The sequence below is a fragment of the Corapipo altera genome, unplaced genomic scaffold, assembly GCF_003945725.1.
Source record: "Corapipo altera isolate COAL_440 unplaced genomic scaffold, ASM394572v1 47, whole genome shotgun sequence".
In the NCBI taxonomy this organism is placed as follows: domain Eukaryota; kingdom Metazoa; phylum Chordata; class Aves; order Passeriformes; family Pipridae; genus Corapipo; species Corapipo altera.
The window spans coordinates 341,836-356,652 of NW_020884897.1; the positions used below are offsets into that span (position 1 = coordinate 341,836).

General features: G+C 37.0%; 1 protein-coding gene across 6 annotated transcripts in view; it reads right to left on the minus strand.

Moving 5' to 3' along the window:
- MPP7 (membrane palmitoylated protein 7) overlaps positions 1 to 14,817 on the minus strand; it is a 150,097-nt gene that overhangs the window by 58,305 nt on the left and 76,975 nt on the right. For all 6 annotated transcript variants that reach the window (XM_027648447.1, XM_027648446.1, XM_027648445.1 and 3 more), the window contains 2 exons: positions 5,304 to 5,381; positions 763 to 843 (listed from right to left, as the gene is read on the minus strand). In XM_027648447.1, coding sequence (XP_027504248.1) covers positions 763 to 843; positions 5,304 to 5,381 — 159 coding nt within the window. The remainder of the gene's footprint in view (positions 1 to 762; positions 844 to 5,303; positions 5,382 to 14,817) is intronic.

Below are 14,817 nucleotides of genomic sequence, written 5' to 3' on the forward strand. Positions count from 1 at the left end.
TGAAAAATAATGTGATACTGTGCATCAACAATACACAGGGGAAGTTCTGACTGGATATAAGGAAACGGTTTTCAATAGGAGGATAATTAGGAATTGGAAGAGGCTGCACAGATCATTTGTGGAATGCCTGTTCCCAGGCATTTCCAAGACCTGATGGGAGAAAGCCCTGAGCAATCTGCTCTGAACTCGGTGTTGACCCTGCTTTGAACACCACACTGAACTAGACAATCTCCTTCCAATCTCAGCAATTCAATGGTTCTATAGTCTACTGTCAGACTAAAAATATCAAGTTCCTCAAAAGCACCACAGAGAACCCCAGGAATTTCATAGAAACTATTCAGAATTAAATTTTTTTAAAAATATTACCCATCAGGAATTTTGTCCCAGGTTGTTGCACTACTTACACATGCTGCTGTTAAATTAATGGTATGACTGAAAACTTTCAAGTAAAAGCACAGTTGTAACGAATTTTATGAACCACATGCAAAATAAGTTAGCCAAAGGAAAAAAAAAATCAAATATCTACTCTTTGGAATATCCTTTGCAAATAAGCGATGACCTTACAATTAATTTCCTTTTTAAGTATGAGTAACAGCATAATAACTTAACAGGCAACATTAAAAGTGTTTCTTGATAACAGGTATTTCTGATTAACACCGTGTACCTTCTTACAAGCACACACAGTCATTAAAGCAGACAAACCCCCAAGCAGCCTGAGAAAGCAGATGCAGAAAGCACTTTGCAGGTGCAACACATCCTCACCTTGAAATTGGGTTTTGCAAGGAGTTTCAACAGCTCTCTGATCTCACTGCTCAGTGGTTTGCTCTGCAGCTCCTCAGCCAGCTGGGTGAGAGATGGAATCGACACAGAGACCATTAGCAAAGCATTGTTTTACCCAGTGCATCAGTGACAACCCCAAATCTATCTTGTTCAAGGTTATTGCTTTCCAGCGTGTTCAAACAGAAGCCAGCATGAAGGAAAACACCATCAATCACCGCGCTTCTGTTTCTGGCCCTCAGTGGACCAGATTTAAGCCAGGCCTTTTGGCTCAGTTTAACACAAGTAATCATTTCTGGCAAGGGTGCAGCCAGATCACATTCTGATTTATAGCCATGGGGGCAAATCCCAGCACTTCATTTAAGTGAACGGTCCTTTGCGTGCAGACAAAGAACTGCTTGTAAAAACGACTGGATCAAACTTTGACACTGTCTATAAAAAACAGTTTTGAATGAGGTGGTGAAATCCATACTGCTTCCAAAAACCCACAGTAGCTGTGCTGTTTAGGACTGGGATAAGAAAGCAAAGTGCCCCTACAGTGCAGGCAATCTGAACCTTTTATTATGTTTACACATACACTGGAAGGAGCTTGTTAAATGTGAAGTAGGTTAATCATAATACAGTTTATAACAGGTCATCAGCAATTCAAGCCCTTAAAATGCACAAACTATGTCCTAACAACAAGATCAGTAATTTATGTTTGGTTATACTATAAAATTGTGGCTTGGTGAACAATAGAGCAGCAGTTTAACATTTAATCCCATGGCTATTTGGCTCATGTCTTGGGTTTTTCTTATCACGACATTCTCAACTAATTTGGACTCAAGAGGCATATTATACTGCAGGATTTCAGACTCAAACTATTTTTCCAGAAGAAGGAAAAGCTAAAATACATTTCACAACCGTGAACTTCAGTTTAAAATTCTGAAGCTACATGGCTCATAATCCAAAACGTGATTTCAGATAATCACTTATTTTCTTTGCATTAAATCAGTATCATAAAAATGTCTCAAAGAAAGATTGGCTATTTGCAGCAAGTAACTTTATTTGCCTAGCCTAATTTTAAATTTGTACTTTCCTTTTGTATAAATTTTCAAGATAAATGGGTAGACACATATTTTGCATAAATATTTCTAATAGACAAATCTAGAAGCAATTATAGACATCAGACATGGTTTGAATACTTTTTTTTCTAACCTTCACAATAATACAGGTGTAACAGACTGAAACAAAAATTCATCACCTACAGTCCCACAGCCTTTTAAGTATAATTCATAGCTAAAGTACCCACCAAGTACATCAGTGCTAATATTAACAATATTTTTGTCTTAATACCAAAAGATTAGAAAACAATCTCTGTAGGAAAGGTCACAATGAAATATTTTAGACACATAAAGCCAGCTACTGAGGTAATCTGAATGCAATCTAGTCTGCATGTTCTATGGAAAAGCTCTGCAAAGCTGGAAATATTCTGTGATAGCAATAACAGCTGTATATGACACAGGTTGCCCTTGGGTCTCTTTTCATTCTTTACCTTGTACTACTCATCACTAGAGAATAAAATCTATTCATTTGTGTTTCTCTGGTGAAGACTAGTAACCTCTCAGTAGGAATGATGGCTTCAGCATTTCTCTCAGATGAATTGTGCACGAGCATCTATTAACTCCAGCAGAACTGGTATTGGCTTTGGTGGTGCAAATGCAAATGCAGGCACATAAGGTTTAGAACAGAAAGAGTATTTTGCTACTGCTTTAATACACATTTTAGTCTCATAATTTAGAAAATTATTTCTTCGGAGATAAAATGGTTACAAATTTGTTTTCCCTCAAATAATTTATCTGGTTTTTTCCAAATATTTCCATAAAAATGGAAAATTGAGGCAAATGTAACACCTTGTGATAGAAGAAGAGGAGAAAGACAAAGATTAATAAAGAAAGAGGAAGACAAAGTCATGTTGCCAGATTAGCAAACAGATATCACCAGAGCTTCCTGTTGTGCTTCTAGCAGTTTTAGAGAGGATTTTTATTTGTTGTTGAACTGCTGAGATTTCTGACAGCTATCAGCAGTAGTAGAAGCTCCATGGCATACTTTGGGCACACCATAATCGTGCTGACCACCTCCTATGCCAAACACTGAAGGAAAAGCTCTTTGAGAAACACCTCTGTGATTCTTTGTTGAAGGAACCATAACATTTCACCACATTCTTCTGCCAGTACAGAGAGGGGAAGATGTGGAGTGAGGCTGGTGACATGGAGAGCACCAGGCCTCATCTTAAAAGCTTCTGGAGAAAGTTCTGAAACTTCTTGGGCCAGAACAGTCTTTCTAACAACCCAGAGGCCTCATTTGCCATATATACCTATACTGCCAGTGATGTTTGGATCATCAGCATGGAATTAAGAGCCCTAAGTCCAAATAAGAAGCAAACAGAATCTCTGCTGGGAAATTCAGCCTAAAAGTCCCTGAGGGTGAGAAGAGAGAAGGTATGGCAGCTAGGAATACGAAAATGTTTAGAAAAGTCTCACCACAATTGTTACTTCTAAAATTGCATTAAAATATAACACAATACATTAAACAGTTTTATTTATGATCACAGCACCTCAAATTTGGGCTTTAAATCAAACCAGAAATATCCACTTGAGAATATCTCCTTCTTTAACTCTAGAACAGTTACTGTGACTAGGAAGACAAAACATTAATTTAAAGGCTATTGAAATGAAACTGTGTATTATAACACCAATGTGCTCTTAAATCCCTGAAGCTGACATCTAGTCAGACAAACACGCCAAAAACTGAATAGCGCTTTAATCCTTAAACTTCATGAGTTTTGGAGTCATAAAGCCCACATGTAAATCTGGTTCCTCAAAGTTTGCTGATAACTATCGAAACACATAAAATCCTTCAGTGTGGTAGCCTGACTTCAGCCACCAAAGGACATCTCACCCTGTGGGACAGTGCCCATAAAACCAGCTGTTCAGCTACACACAAGCAAGGAAGAACCAGCAAGAGTATCTTTAAAAAGAAGCTGTGCTTTAAAAGTAGGCAGATGTCTAGAAACAATCATGTCCCAACATATGTACATTTTAAAAATACTACCATATATACACAGTAATATATTCAGAGTTAAAAACCCGACCTCTCTCAACTGAGGAGAGACAGAGTATTTTAATGTGGGGATTTCCAAAACTATAACATTTAAATGGGGCTGAACAAAGAATGAGATTGCTCAGCATTTCTGAAAATATCAAGAACTAAGTTTTGCATCCAAAAATAAGAAATTATTCCTATTAAAAATTTTAGCGCAGAGATCCATAACACAAATATTAGCAAGGATTATTAATATGTCAGCAAGAATTTAATGAAGAGAATTTCAACCAGCTTTCTAATTTCCAAAATTACTATCAACATTATTCAAAGCTGTTCAAAGGTTAAAAAAATATTACTAATATATGCCTGATGTCAAAGCTAATGTATTATTATAGTTGGTATGTTACAGGATATAGCTCTCCTCCTACTGAAACATGATTAAATTACCTTATATCCTTTCTTCAAGAGTTTTCAAATATGTTTAATTCAGTTTTTCATTAAAATGTTACCATTCTCAATTCACAACATTCAACCATTTGTAAAATTTAAGAATCGAAAGCTATTAATTATACAAAGAGATAGTTAAGATTTAAAAACATCTATAAAGTATGTGAAGTTTCAAACATGCTGTATTTGAAATGGATCCTAATACATATTGCCTTTTCCAAAAAACAGCCTGACATCATCAATTGCAACAAAGATTTCTGGATTTCACCTAAACCACAGTTTATTAAACATTTCTCTATTCTGGCCTACCTCAGGTTCAGTCACAGTTTATACAGGTGTGTTCACAATTCATCTCAATCCTAGAATTAACCAAATAGCAAGAAATGGCAGGTTGGATTTTTTTCTTTAAAATAAAAATTATAGTAACAGGAAATTAACTACTCCATCAATGCTGACCACTTTTATAATTTATTTTTTGGTTATGAAGGTAATTTGGAAAGTTCCAATATCGATAAATCACTACTCTACTTTTTGTTATATAGTTTTGAATTTTTTTTAACAAGCCTCCATCCTAGGCATTTCATATGCTTCATTTCTTTAATATTATCTGTTGTTTCTCATGTTCTGTCAGCAGTGCTGCTATCTCATTTGTCTTTATTTTTCCAAAGCATTCCTCTTGTCTTTGACTTTCTCAAAACACTAATAGTTGACAACTTTTCCCCTCCCAGGAGAGTTCCAACCTGTAATTTTTATTACATAGTTACTAAAGCAGAGCAAGAGGCTATCGATGCAACGTTTTTATAACATGCAAGTGAATAAAAATCAAAGTAGTATCAGCAACAAGCCTGGTGATGACAGAACCTTTGGAAACATTTGCAGCTTCTTATGGTTTCAGCTCAGTGGATTACATTCATATGTTTGCACCATGAGGAGTTCTGCTTGCAGACAGTTTTTTGGGAGACTTGGTACCCGTGATCTCAGCAGGGGACACTTACATCATCTGCCAAGGCTGCTGCACCATGGAGTATGGGCACTGGGTTCTGTTTTTCATAATAGTGCAGTTTTTCATGAATCTGGAAGACAATAGCACAAAGCAGTAAGTTTATTTAGCAGCATGAGAAATGGTACAAAATAACCCCATTGAGCCAACGGATCTGTTGAGTGTCTGTAACTAAAGAAACATCCTTATAGTAACCTACAGGCAGCAATCATGTAAATGCAATTCATCATCATCCTCTGTTGAAGTGCTAAGAATATGAAATCAGATGGAAAAAATGCTCAGTATGTAGACCAACCCACAGAAGAACTAAACATTTGTGATTTTTCTCTCCTGGCTTTCTCTGTCCATATTTCTAACATATTGCTTCAAGTATCAATTACATTTTATATTGCTGCTGAAAACACAAAGCATAAAGTGTTTATCCCCAAGATGGATATAAAAAACCCTGTAAATTATGATTTATGAAGTGAAATAATAGCCTGCCACCCACATCTTGACAGACAGCTCGGTGGAGCGGCTGCCGTCATTAAAATAATTCAGAAACAAGGGCAATGTAGTGCTAATATGAATTCTAACACATCTGAAAGAAAGAGGCAGTCCTTCAGTGAGTTAAAGTCATTTAGGAGCATTTAAAGTTTTTAATGGAGAGTTATCAACAGTAAAAATGCACTATGTTTTGGTTCTTTCAAAAGGGGAAAGTATACACCACCATTTAAACAGTCAGCCTGTTCCCTCCTCCACAAATTATGCATTTCAAAATTTAGATTTTTTTCCAGTATGAATGCTTTAAAGACCCAAAATATTTTGAAGCTTCTAACAAGTTTCATGAAAGCCATTTCAGAATGGTATAAAGGACTGTATTAAACATTCAACTTTATTTACATTATTTTCCAAAAGATACACAGATATACAAATATTAATTAAAATTTTAAAAAATGAAAAAACAGTAGTCTGAACTGATACAAACACAGCCCATTCTAAGATTTCTACTTTAGTTCTGCTGCTCTGAAGGACGCATGAACTCCAGATGGTTGGAGGAGTTGCAGAAGGAGCTAAATCAGGGATTGTGCTTGGCAAGGAGGGGAAGACAAGGTCTGGCAGAGGCCGTGGGGCACAGAACTCAGATGGGGACTCCGTCATGTCCTTGGGGAACAGGATCCCCAGTGATACCCTAGCCCTCCCCAGCACACAGCTGGGGAAGGAGCAGGACAGATGCAAGACAGCAAGGACAGTTTTAAAGAGCAACCAAACCACTCTTTGTGCACTGAAAATACTCAGTTGATCAGATCACATTCCTTTCTGTTCCCTCCAGCCTTCCCCCCTCTTCCACGTTCACTTGTCTGTTTACTTTTACCCCAGCAGCACTCACTCCTCTCACTGCCCACGACTCCCTCAGCCTTCTGCCCAGCCCATTCTTTTCAATTTAAACTGAACCCCTACAACTACACCCATAACAAGATAATTCCACAGTAATGACACTTGTGCTTGCCATTTTTCCCATCTTCTGCTGTGCTTCATAACCCTTTCTAAGTCCACGTGTGTCTTTCCTCATTTAGACTACATGTTCTTCGAAGTAAAGGCCATGTGATACTCTGTGAATACAACACGGCATAGCAAGATCTAAGTCTTGATTGACTCCTTCACCACTTCTGCAACCTTGATAGGATTGTTTCAGTACGTCACTGGTTAAAGGACACCGAAGTTCTGAAACATCACAGTGAAGCATAAAGACATCACTTAATGTGATGTCCTAATTCACTTAATTGCTAAGTTGTAAAATAATTTGTTCTCATCTGGAAACTATACGTGAAGCCCTATTGTTTCAAGAACATGAGTCTGAATTTTAAATAGCTTAAGTAGACATTGTTTACTTAGCAATTACTCAGATTAATCCATACTGGATGTCACAAAAGTATAAATGAGTGGACAACTTCATATTTCTAGCTCACAAAGCACAGAAACTAAACAAAACAAGGAGTTGCAGCTCCCTGACTTTAGCAGAAATTTGTGATTTACTTAGACTGTGAACTTGAATAACTAAAAGGCACAGTAAATCAAAAAGTCTCAAATCTATCATTTTTGATTGCTTCAGCAAACATCTTGATTTTATCCAGACTGAGCTTCCATCAGCTCTGAGGTCAGCAGCAGTTCCCTACGCTACCTCCTAGTTTCTCAAAGAAAACAGAAGTGCCACTGCCGATGAAGCTGGTTTTAGCCTGGACAACCTGTACATATCTCTACCAATGAAATTAAAACAGGAAAAAATGATCCAAACTAAAAAAATGGTGAGACAGCATGGCATAACCCATCTTTGTAAAAATGTTATACGATCGTAAACTCATGCAACACAAGTAGGGTTTTAAGAGGTGCCACTGTGTACCTTTAACTAGTTACTGGCACTGTCTGTAACCAGCAAATGACTGAAAACAAATTTCTGTTTTCCTAGGGGTGGATACTGGAACCCAGTTAAGCATTTAAGGAAAATCATTAAGATTTTATTTGATTATGGAGGAGTTGTAGGGAGTTGCCACCTAAACAAATCTAGAGCAAAATCCAGAAGCGAATGAAGTAAGTAGGAAAATTTAACTGTTACTGGACAGTTCTAGATACTGGCTTCTGCTACATCAGATTGGAAGTTTGATTAATCTACTCTACTAGCACAATGAGTGACTCTAAGGATAAATATTTTATAGTAAAAGACACTGTAACCTCAGCACACTTCCATTTGAGATGTAATAGAGTGGGTTTTTTCCCCCAAATATTTGACTTTATTTGATAGAATTTTGCCTTATTTATCAGCTGAATCTATTTTTTATATGAGGTCATTATATGAAAATATCTGTCTTCCACATAACTATAATTTAAAGCATTTACCTAAGGAAATTAAAAACCACTGGTCTGTGCACAAAGATGCAATCAAGGCAAAATACAAGGATTACCTTTTATATCAATATAAAATTATCATATGCATTATAAAAATGCTACTTCCTACTGCTCTCCTACAGTTACCACCCACCTCTAACTTCTGGATTCATAATGTATGCAGCATTTATGTCTAATAGCTTCCTGAACACAGTAAGACAGGAGATTTGGTGCAACTCCTCTGATAAAGCAAAAGTTTCAGTGAGGCAAAAATGCATTTTCAGGCAACTTCCCCTCCTTGTGTCTAAAAGATACATCATGATGTTATATTCTGTAATCTTCCCCCCAGATCACAGTTCTGCTGACTGTCCTCTAGTTCCTCAGGTTGTATTTTTAAGCCTTTTCTGAAGATGGGTACAGCACTTGCCTTTCCCTTGTCACTGGGAACTAGGTCATCTCTGTTGCCTTTCAAGGAAGACAGAGCACACTTTGAGAGCTCACCTTGTGGCCTCTGAATTTCCTGGATTTCAGGGTGATGAATGACTGCATTTATGACAACCACCTTTAGAAAAACTACTGTGCACACAGCCATGTGCTTTGGCAACCTCTCCACAGTCTTTCAGATAATCATATTCCCAAATCTGAAATTTGTAAATCATGCTAATACATGCACACCTAGCAGTGCATTCCCAAATTTCAATTCTTATGCAAGTAGAATTTGAAATTCAAATATCTAGATTAAGTAACTAGGTTGATTAAAATGAATAGTGTGAAATAACCAAACAGAAATGAAAAGCAAAACAGGATAAGGTGGTGCCTTTATTCAATGAAATTAAACTGCAACAGAAATTAAAACCATCCTGGAACACTTTGAAAGAAATATGAGAGTGAATTCAAACCAGTAAAATAGAGAATTCACCCACTCAGGATAAAACATATCATATTTGCAACCATTTGTTTGAGCTTCATTCTAAAGAATTCTATTTAATACAAAAGGCAACTTTAGCTTATATTCTGCAGCTATACCAGATGTCCAGTAATTTTAATACTACTGCCTTCTCTCTACTAGAAACTTATAGAACTTATGGAAAACACAGGAGTGTATCATGCTTAAAAATAGGAAATACAGTACATCTGTTCTAAGTTCTTCTGACATTTACATGTAAAGCTTGAATGCTGAAAATCTCTTCACAGATGAGTCAAAGTCTGTTAAAGCAAGAATTATATATTGTAAATAAAACATAAAAAGCTGTTCTGCTGAACAGATGACCAAGTTGTTGGGCTTTTGTTTTTTTGATTATTTTTTTTATAACTACCTATTCTTTTCACTGTAGGGTACTTTTGGAAGATTTATGAGGTTCTGCAAACACTGACAATCTCCTCTGAAATTATGCCCCAAGAGGGAAAAATAATCATTTGCAAATTTATACAATTTTTGGCACATTTATAAGCAAGAGATATTGTTTCTGGATTTTCCCAGAGAGACTGAATAAAGCTTTCTATAATAAAGCAGAGTAGTGTCCTCAGTCTGGACTATTTCAAAAACCATGAGGAGCTTTCTAAGCCAGAAAAACAAAAAATTTAAGCAAAGAGTCCTACAAAATAAGCTTAATTTCTCCTTTCAGATTTCTTAATTTCCATGTACAGTTCTAATATCATATGGCTGAAAATAAAATAGGGGAGTGGGATAAGCACATATCCAGAGTAATACCATCAGTTTCCAATGCCCTAGCTCCTTCTGGGAAGGAATCCTTTCAAAACAAGTATAATTCTATTAGTATTTAGTAGGTAGAGTTTTGTAAGCAGGACTCTTCTGAAAGACTCTACAGAACAATACTACACACTTTACAAACTACACACCTGGCTTCAGGTATTAGCAATCTTTTAGGAAGTTCTACGACTATAAAGTTTCTGTAAAATTGCAACAGAGCTCCAAAATAGACTATTTTCATCATAAGATGATGCCACCCAAGAAATGCAATGTGTCAGACATGTTATCTCTTTTTCCAGAACTTGAAGAAATACAGTCTTTAAGTGCTTGATGTACCTTCATATATATGAACAGAATGTTTTTAAAGGAGATACTGAAAGTGTCAGCAAACTGAGATTAGAGTTCCCTGAAACTGTTGTGAAAAAATCGTTTCCCATCAATGCCAGTGAGCTACAGCAAAGATGCAGAAAACTGTTATAATTACTGGAGTTTCAACTCTTCTGTACAGCAAAGCGAAATAAATTTCCAAAATAGAGACAAACAAAACAGAGACAAAGGCTACTTATGAAAAATAATTTTGAAACATAAACAGAACACTCAGACTTTTGTCTTTCAGTTTTTACAACATTCTCCATTCCTAACCCTGCTTCTCTATCATCACATCGGTTTTGTCTTTCTGTTCTCTCTTCCACTCCTCTTTTCCATCTCAAGAATATTTTTTCAGCTTCCGCTTTCTTTTTTCTACTTTCTAAACTGACAATCAACACATTTCAGTTACCTGGAACTACCTTGCTTCCCACAGGCTTATATTACTATGAATAGGGTACTCTGTGGGTATGTACTCAATGACACACCTCTCAGTTGTTTGAGCAAGCACTTAACCTGAAGTTTTACATATAGAATAGGTGAAAAGAATGTTTCCCTTCTTCCCTTGAGATTATTTCACTTGTTACATGGATTGAACAATCTAAATTTTACAAGGAGCTAGCAAAGAAAGTAAAGCTGATGATTAACACTGTGAAGACATATTATGCTGTAGTGACCCAGTGCAAGATGTAGAGCCAACACATAGGCCTTGCTTGAGAAGCAAACGTGAAAGGCACTGGTGGTGGAGAGAACAAGAGGTAGCAAAAGGCAGAAAGGACCCAAATCAAAACAGAGCTTTTAACAACAGTTAAGAGCAGGGAAGGAATAAGGTGCCAAAGAGATAACAGGAGACAAACTTAGTCTTTTTAATAGAACAGTTGGTATAGGTAATGAATAAGTGTATGTAGGAATACAGTATGCAAACATTTGTAACCCCAAAACCACTGGCCCATCAGTGAGCCATATCAGCATGCAAAACATAAGAACCATCACACAAATATGTGAAAATATTCTGCCAACCACACAGGGGTGTCACCAGATACTCAGACATGTCAACATCTCTAGATAAGAGGTTTTTTTATGGCAATGACACCTTCCCGACAGTACACACTGAATAGGATCCCGTGAGAAATTTGCACTGACCATCATTCTGGACCAGAGTGCATCACCTTTTGGGAAACATCAGAAGCTTATACCCTCTTATTAGTTACATAAACATTCCCTTACTTTGATTTTATTTTATTTTATGGGATATCACTCAGCATAAAGACAAGGTACCTGCAAATTCATCTAATTACACACATGCATGAAAATATGTAACATCACGTTTGCTTAACGTGACAGAAGAACTGGCACTGAGGACCTAATCACCACACCACACACATTTCTGGGGTTTTATTCTGGACTAGGCTAGTCTTCGTTTGCTGAATACCCATCAGCAGGTAATCTGCTTGTTTAATTTCAGCAGAAAGGAATCCATCTCATATACTAGACTGCTGATGTAAATCAAAGCAGCACAAGTTGAGAAGATGGGAAATTGCTTTAAAAACTGCACCAGTGATTTGAACTAGAATGCCAATATAAACACACACACAAAGCATCAAGACATGTCTAGAAGACAGGCATTTAGTATATAGCTGTAGAAAGTCCATAACAGTTGGCAGAACATCTCTGACTGCTCTCTTCATTATATTCTTCATAATGAATCAACAAGAGTGTCTGAAATGAAAGCACTGACATGCTGCTTCTGTATTTATTGGCTTAATCACTTACATGGATGCATAATGGAAGACTCTTATAGATGGAGAAGCTGTTAATTGTCCAAAGTTTCAGGCTTATGTACATTTGCAAAACAGTATTTCATTCCCCTGGTGGCACCACTACAAAGTGGTGCTACTACAAAGAGGAGCATGTATATATTAAGAAGCCACAACAGATCAAGAGAATGGGAAAAAAAAAAGCAAAAGAGAAACTGCTGAGGGAGTGCATGCTGGTTTTGGCTTAATCTGCGATTTGTGTTCTGCATCTGTAATATCTGGAGCAAGAAAAATCATTCCAAGGCACTCATGACCGTAAAAGACACGTTTGTGAACAGTCCCAACATTTACACAGTGAGATTTCAAGATGAGAACTAGGGTTTTCATTTGATCACTAATGGTAGACCTTAACTGTGGGATCTAGATTGGGAGTTCACTGTCTAAATTGACCAAAAACTTTGAGTCAAGGTAAAACAAATAACTTATAAGGAAAAGGAAATTATGGGCTATGACAAAACAAATGAAAATAACCATTAATAACATTCAGAAAAATAATTGCATACCATCATCTCTGCTGAAAGAGAATGCATATTTTGCTTGATGCAGAATTTTAATTAATAGATTGTTTAATTCCCTCCTTTTCTCCTTCCAGAACCTTAAGGTATGAGATGAAAGGAACAGAAAAATTAGCCAACTCTTTGCTTTATCTTCATCACTCAGTGGGTGTCTTTAAGCCCATTTACACTGCATAGAAACAGACTGAATGCAAAACTACTCATTTGTTCCCAAACCTTGCTATAGTACCTATCATTGCAGCTTTGGTACAGCACCATGGCATGATGAACACGAGATGCAGGAATATGGAGCAGCAAATCAAATGCCAACTGATTTCAAATACCTAATGCAATGTCTTGAAGACTGATACACATAGCCTTTAAATCACATTCTATTCACACCAATTGACTTGAACTGCAGTTAGAGACACAGAATATTGCTAAGAAATTAGTATGATGTATTTTAGAAAAGACTAACAAAATAGAAATAAATCACAGCTAACAACTCAAAGTTTGCAATGAGTATTTCAATCCCCATAGTAACATTAAATTGCCTCAAATATAAATTAAGTGACTGCACAGTGCAGAAAGGCCTCTGAGACAATGTTACAAGTATCAAAGCAAGCCTCTGAAGGCATAAAAACAGATATTCAGAGATCTCGATTCTGGCCCAATTTTCCACAGCAAAGTTTCAGCACAACAGACGAGCAATTTTCTTTTAAGCCTTTGTTCCAAAAAGTAGAATCACGAAGTTTGTAGCAATTCAAAAGCAAGCTAATGGCATAGAAATATTTTTACCTAAATAGTTAAAACTCAGTAGTCAGAAATTATTTAGAACAATGTCAGATAACTTTAACAAAAGAACTAAAAACGAGCACTATAATAAAGAATCACGAGTTTGTTTACCAGTATAGCATGAAATCACTAAAAAAAATCAGGAAGTCTGCAGACTGTCTGGTACAAACTGTTGTAACGGGTTTGGCTGGGACAGAGTTCATTCTCTTCACAGCCTGTACGGTGCTGTGCTGTAGATCTGTGCTGATGACAGAGGGGGTTTAGCTATTGTTGAACAGTGTTTGTGCAGCATCGAGGCCACCTCTGCTCTTGCTCTGACCCCCAAGGGAGTAGACTGAGGGTGGTCAAGAGTCTGGAAGAGGACACAGCTGGCACAGCTGACCCCAACTGACCAAAGGGATATTTCACACCATATAATGCCATGTTTTCCCAAAGCAGCTATTGTCTGGGGACTGGATGGGCATCAGCCATCTAGTGGTGGTGACTCCTTTTGCAGCACTTGTTTCCACCCCTCACAAGCAACTAGAAGAGGACATAACCAACAAGGCATCTGAATTATTTGACAGAAACCCCAAAATGCAGACTCCTTAGCTTGAGTCTTACCTCATCTGCTGCTAAAGGGTGTTTTCTTTCTCAGGAGTGGAGAGGGATTATAACTGGAGATACAGCTTGAAAAAGAAGGAGTTTGTAGCCCTGACAGAACTTGGTAACTAGTTCATTTAGCACTCCTTTTAGTAATCAACTCATTCAAATAAATGAAACAAGGGCCAAGATTAGACTTGATCGGATTTTGTTAATTTCTGTCATCTTAAAACTTTATAGTCATCGAAGATTAAACCCACTCATGTCAACACTGCAGGGAACATTAGAGATATCATAGGAAAGAAGTCTGTTACCAATGTCCAAAAGTTGCAATAAACATCAGTTTATTTCTGTGCTACAGCAAAACACTTGAAACAAAAGAAACGTCCAACACTGTTTTTACGGGTCAGATGTGTGCTTAAATCTATTATTTGTAAAGAGCCAAAAAACGAACACGCATATTGCGACCAAAGTGCTCTGAGGTTACCAAAATCTCTGCAGTTTGTGTTAAAAGAATGCAAACCAAGCTCCTTTAAAGATCATTTAGTCTACATCCTTTGACATGGGCAGGGCATCTTTCACTAGATCAGGTTGTTCAGAGTCTCATCCAAATTGACACCGAACACTTACAGGGATGGGGCATCCACAACTTCTCTGTTTCAATGTCCCTCCACCCCCATCATAAAAAATTTCTTCCTTATGTTTGATCTAAATCTACACTAGCATCTGTTCAGCCCTTAAAGATAAGGTTGCTAAGAGTCCGGGATGTGCTGGATAATACTTAAAAAGTGTCCTTTACCCAGCAATCACAATGACATCTCTTCAAAACAGAACTCCTCCAGAAATTTCTAATCACATTGCATTTTCAGAAATAAATTTTCA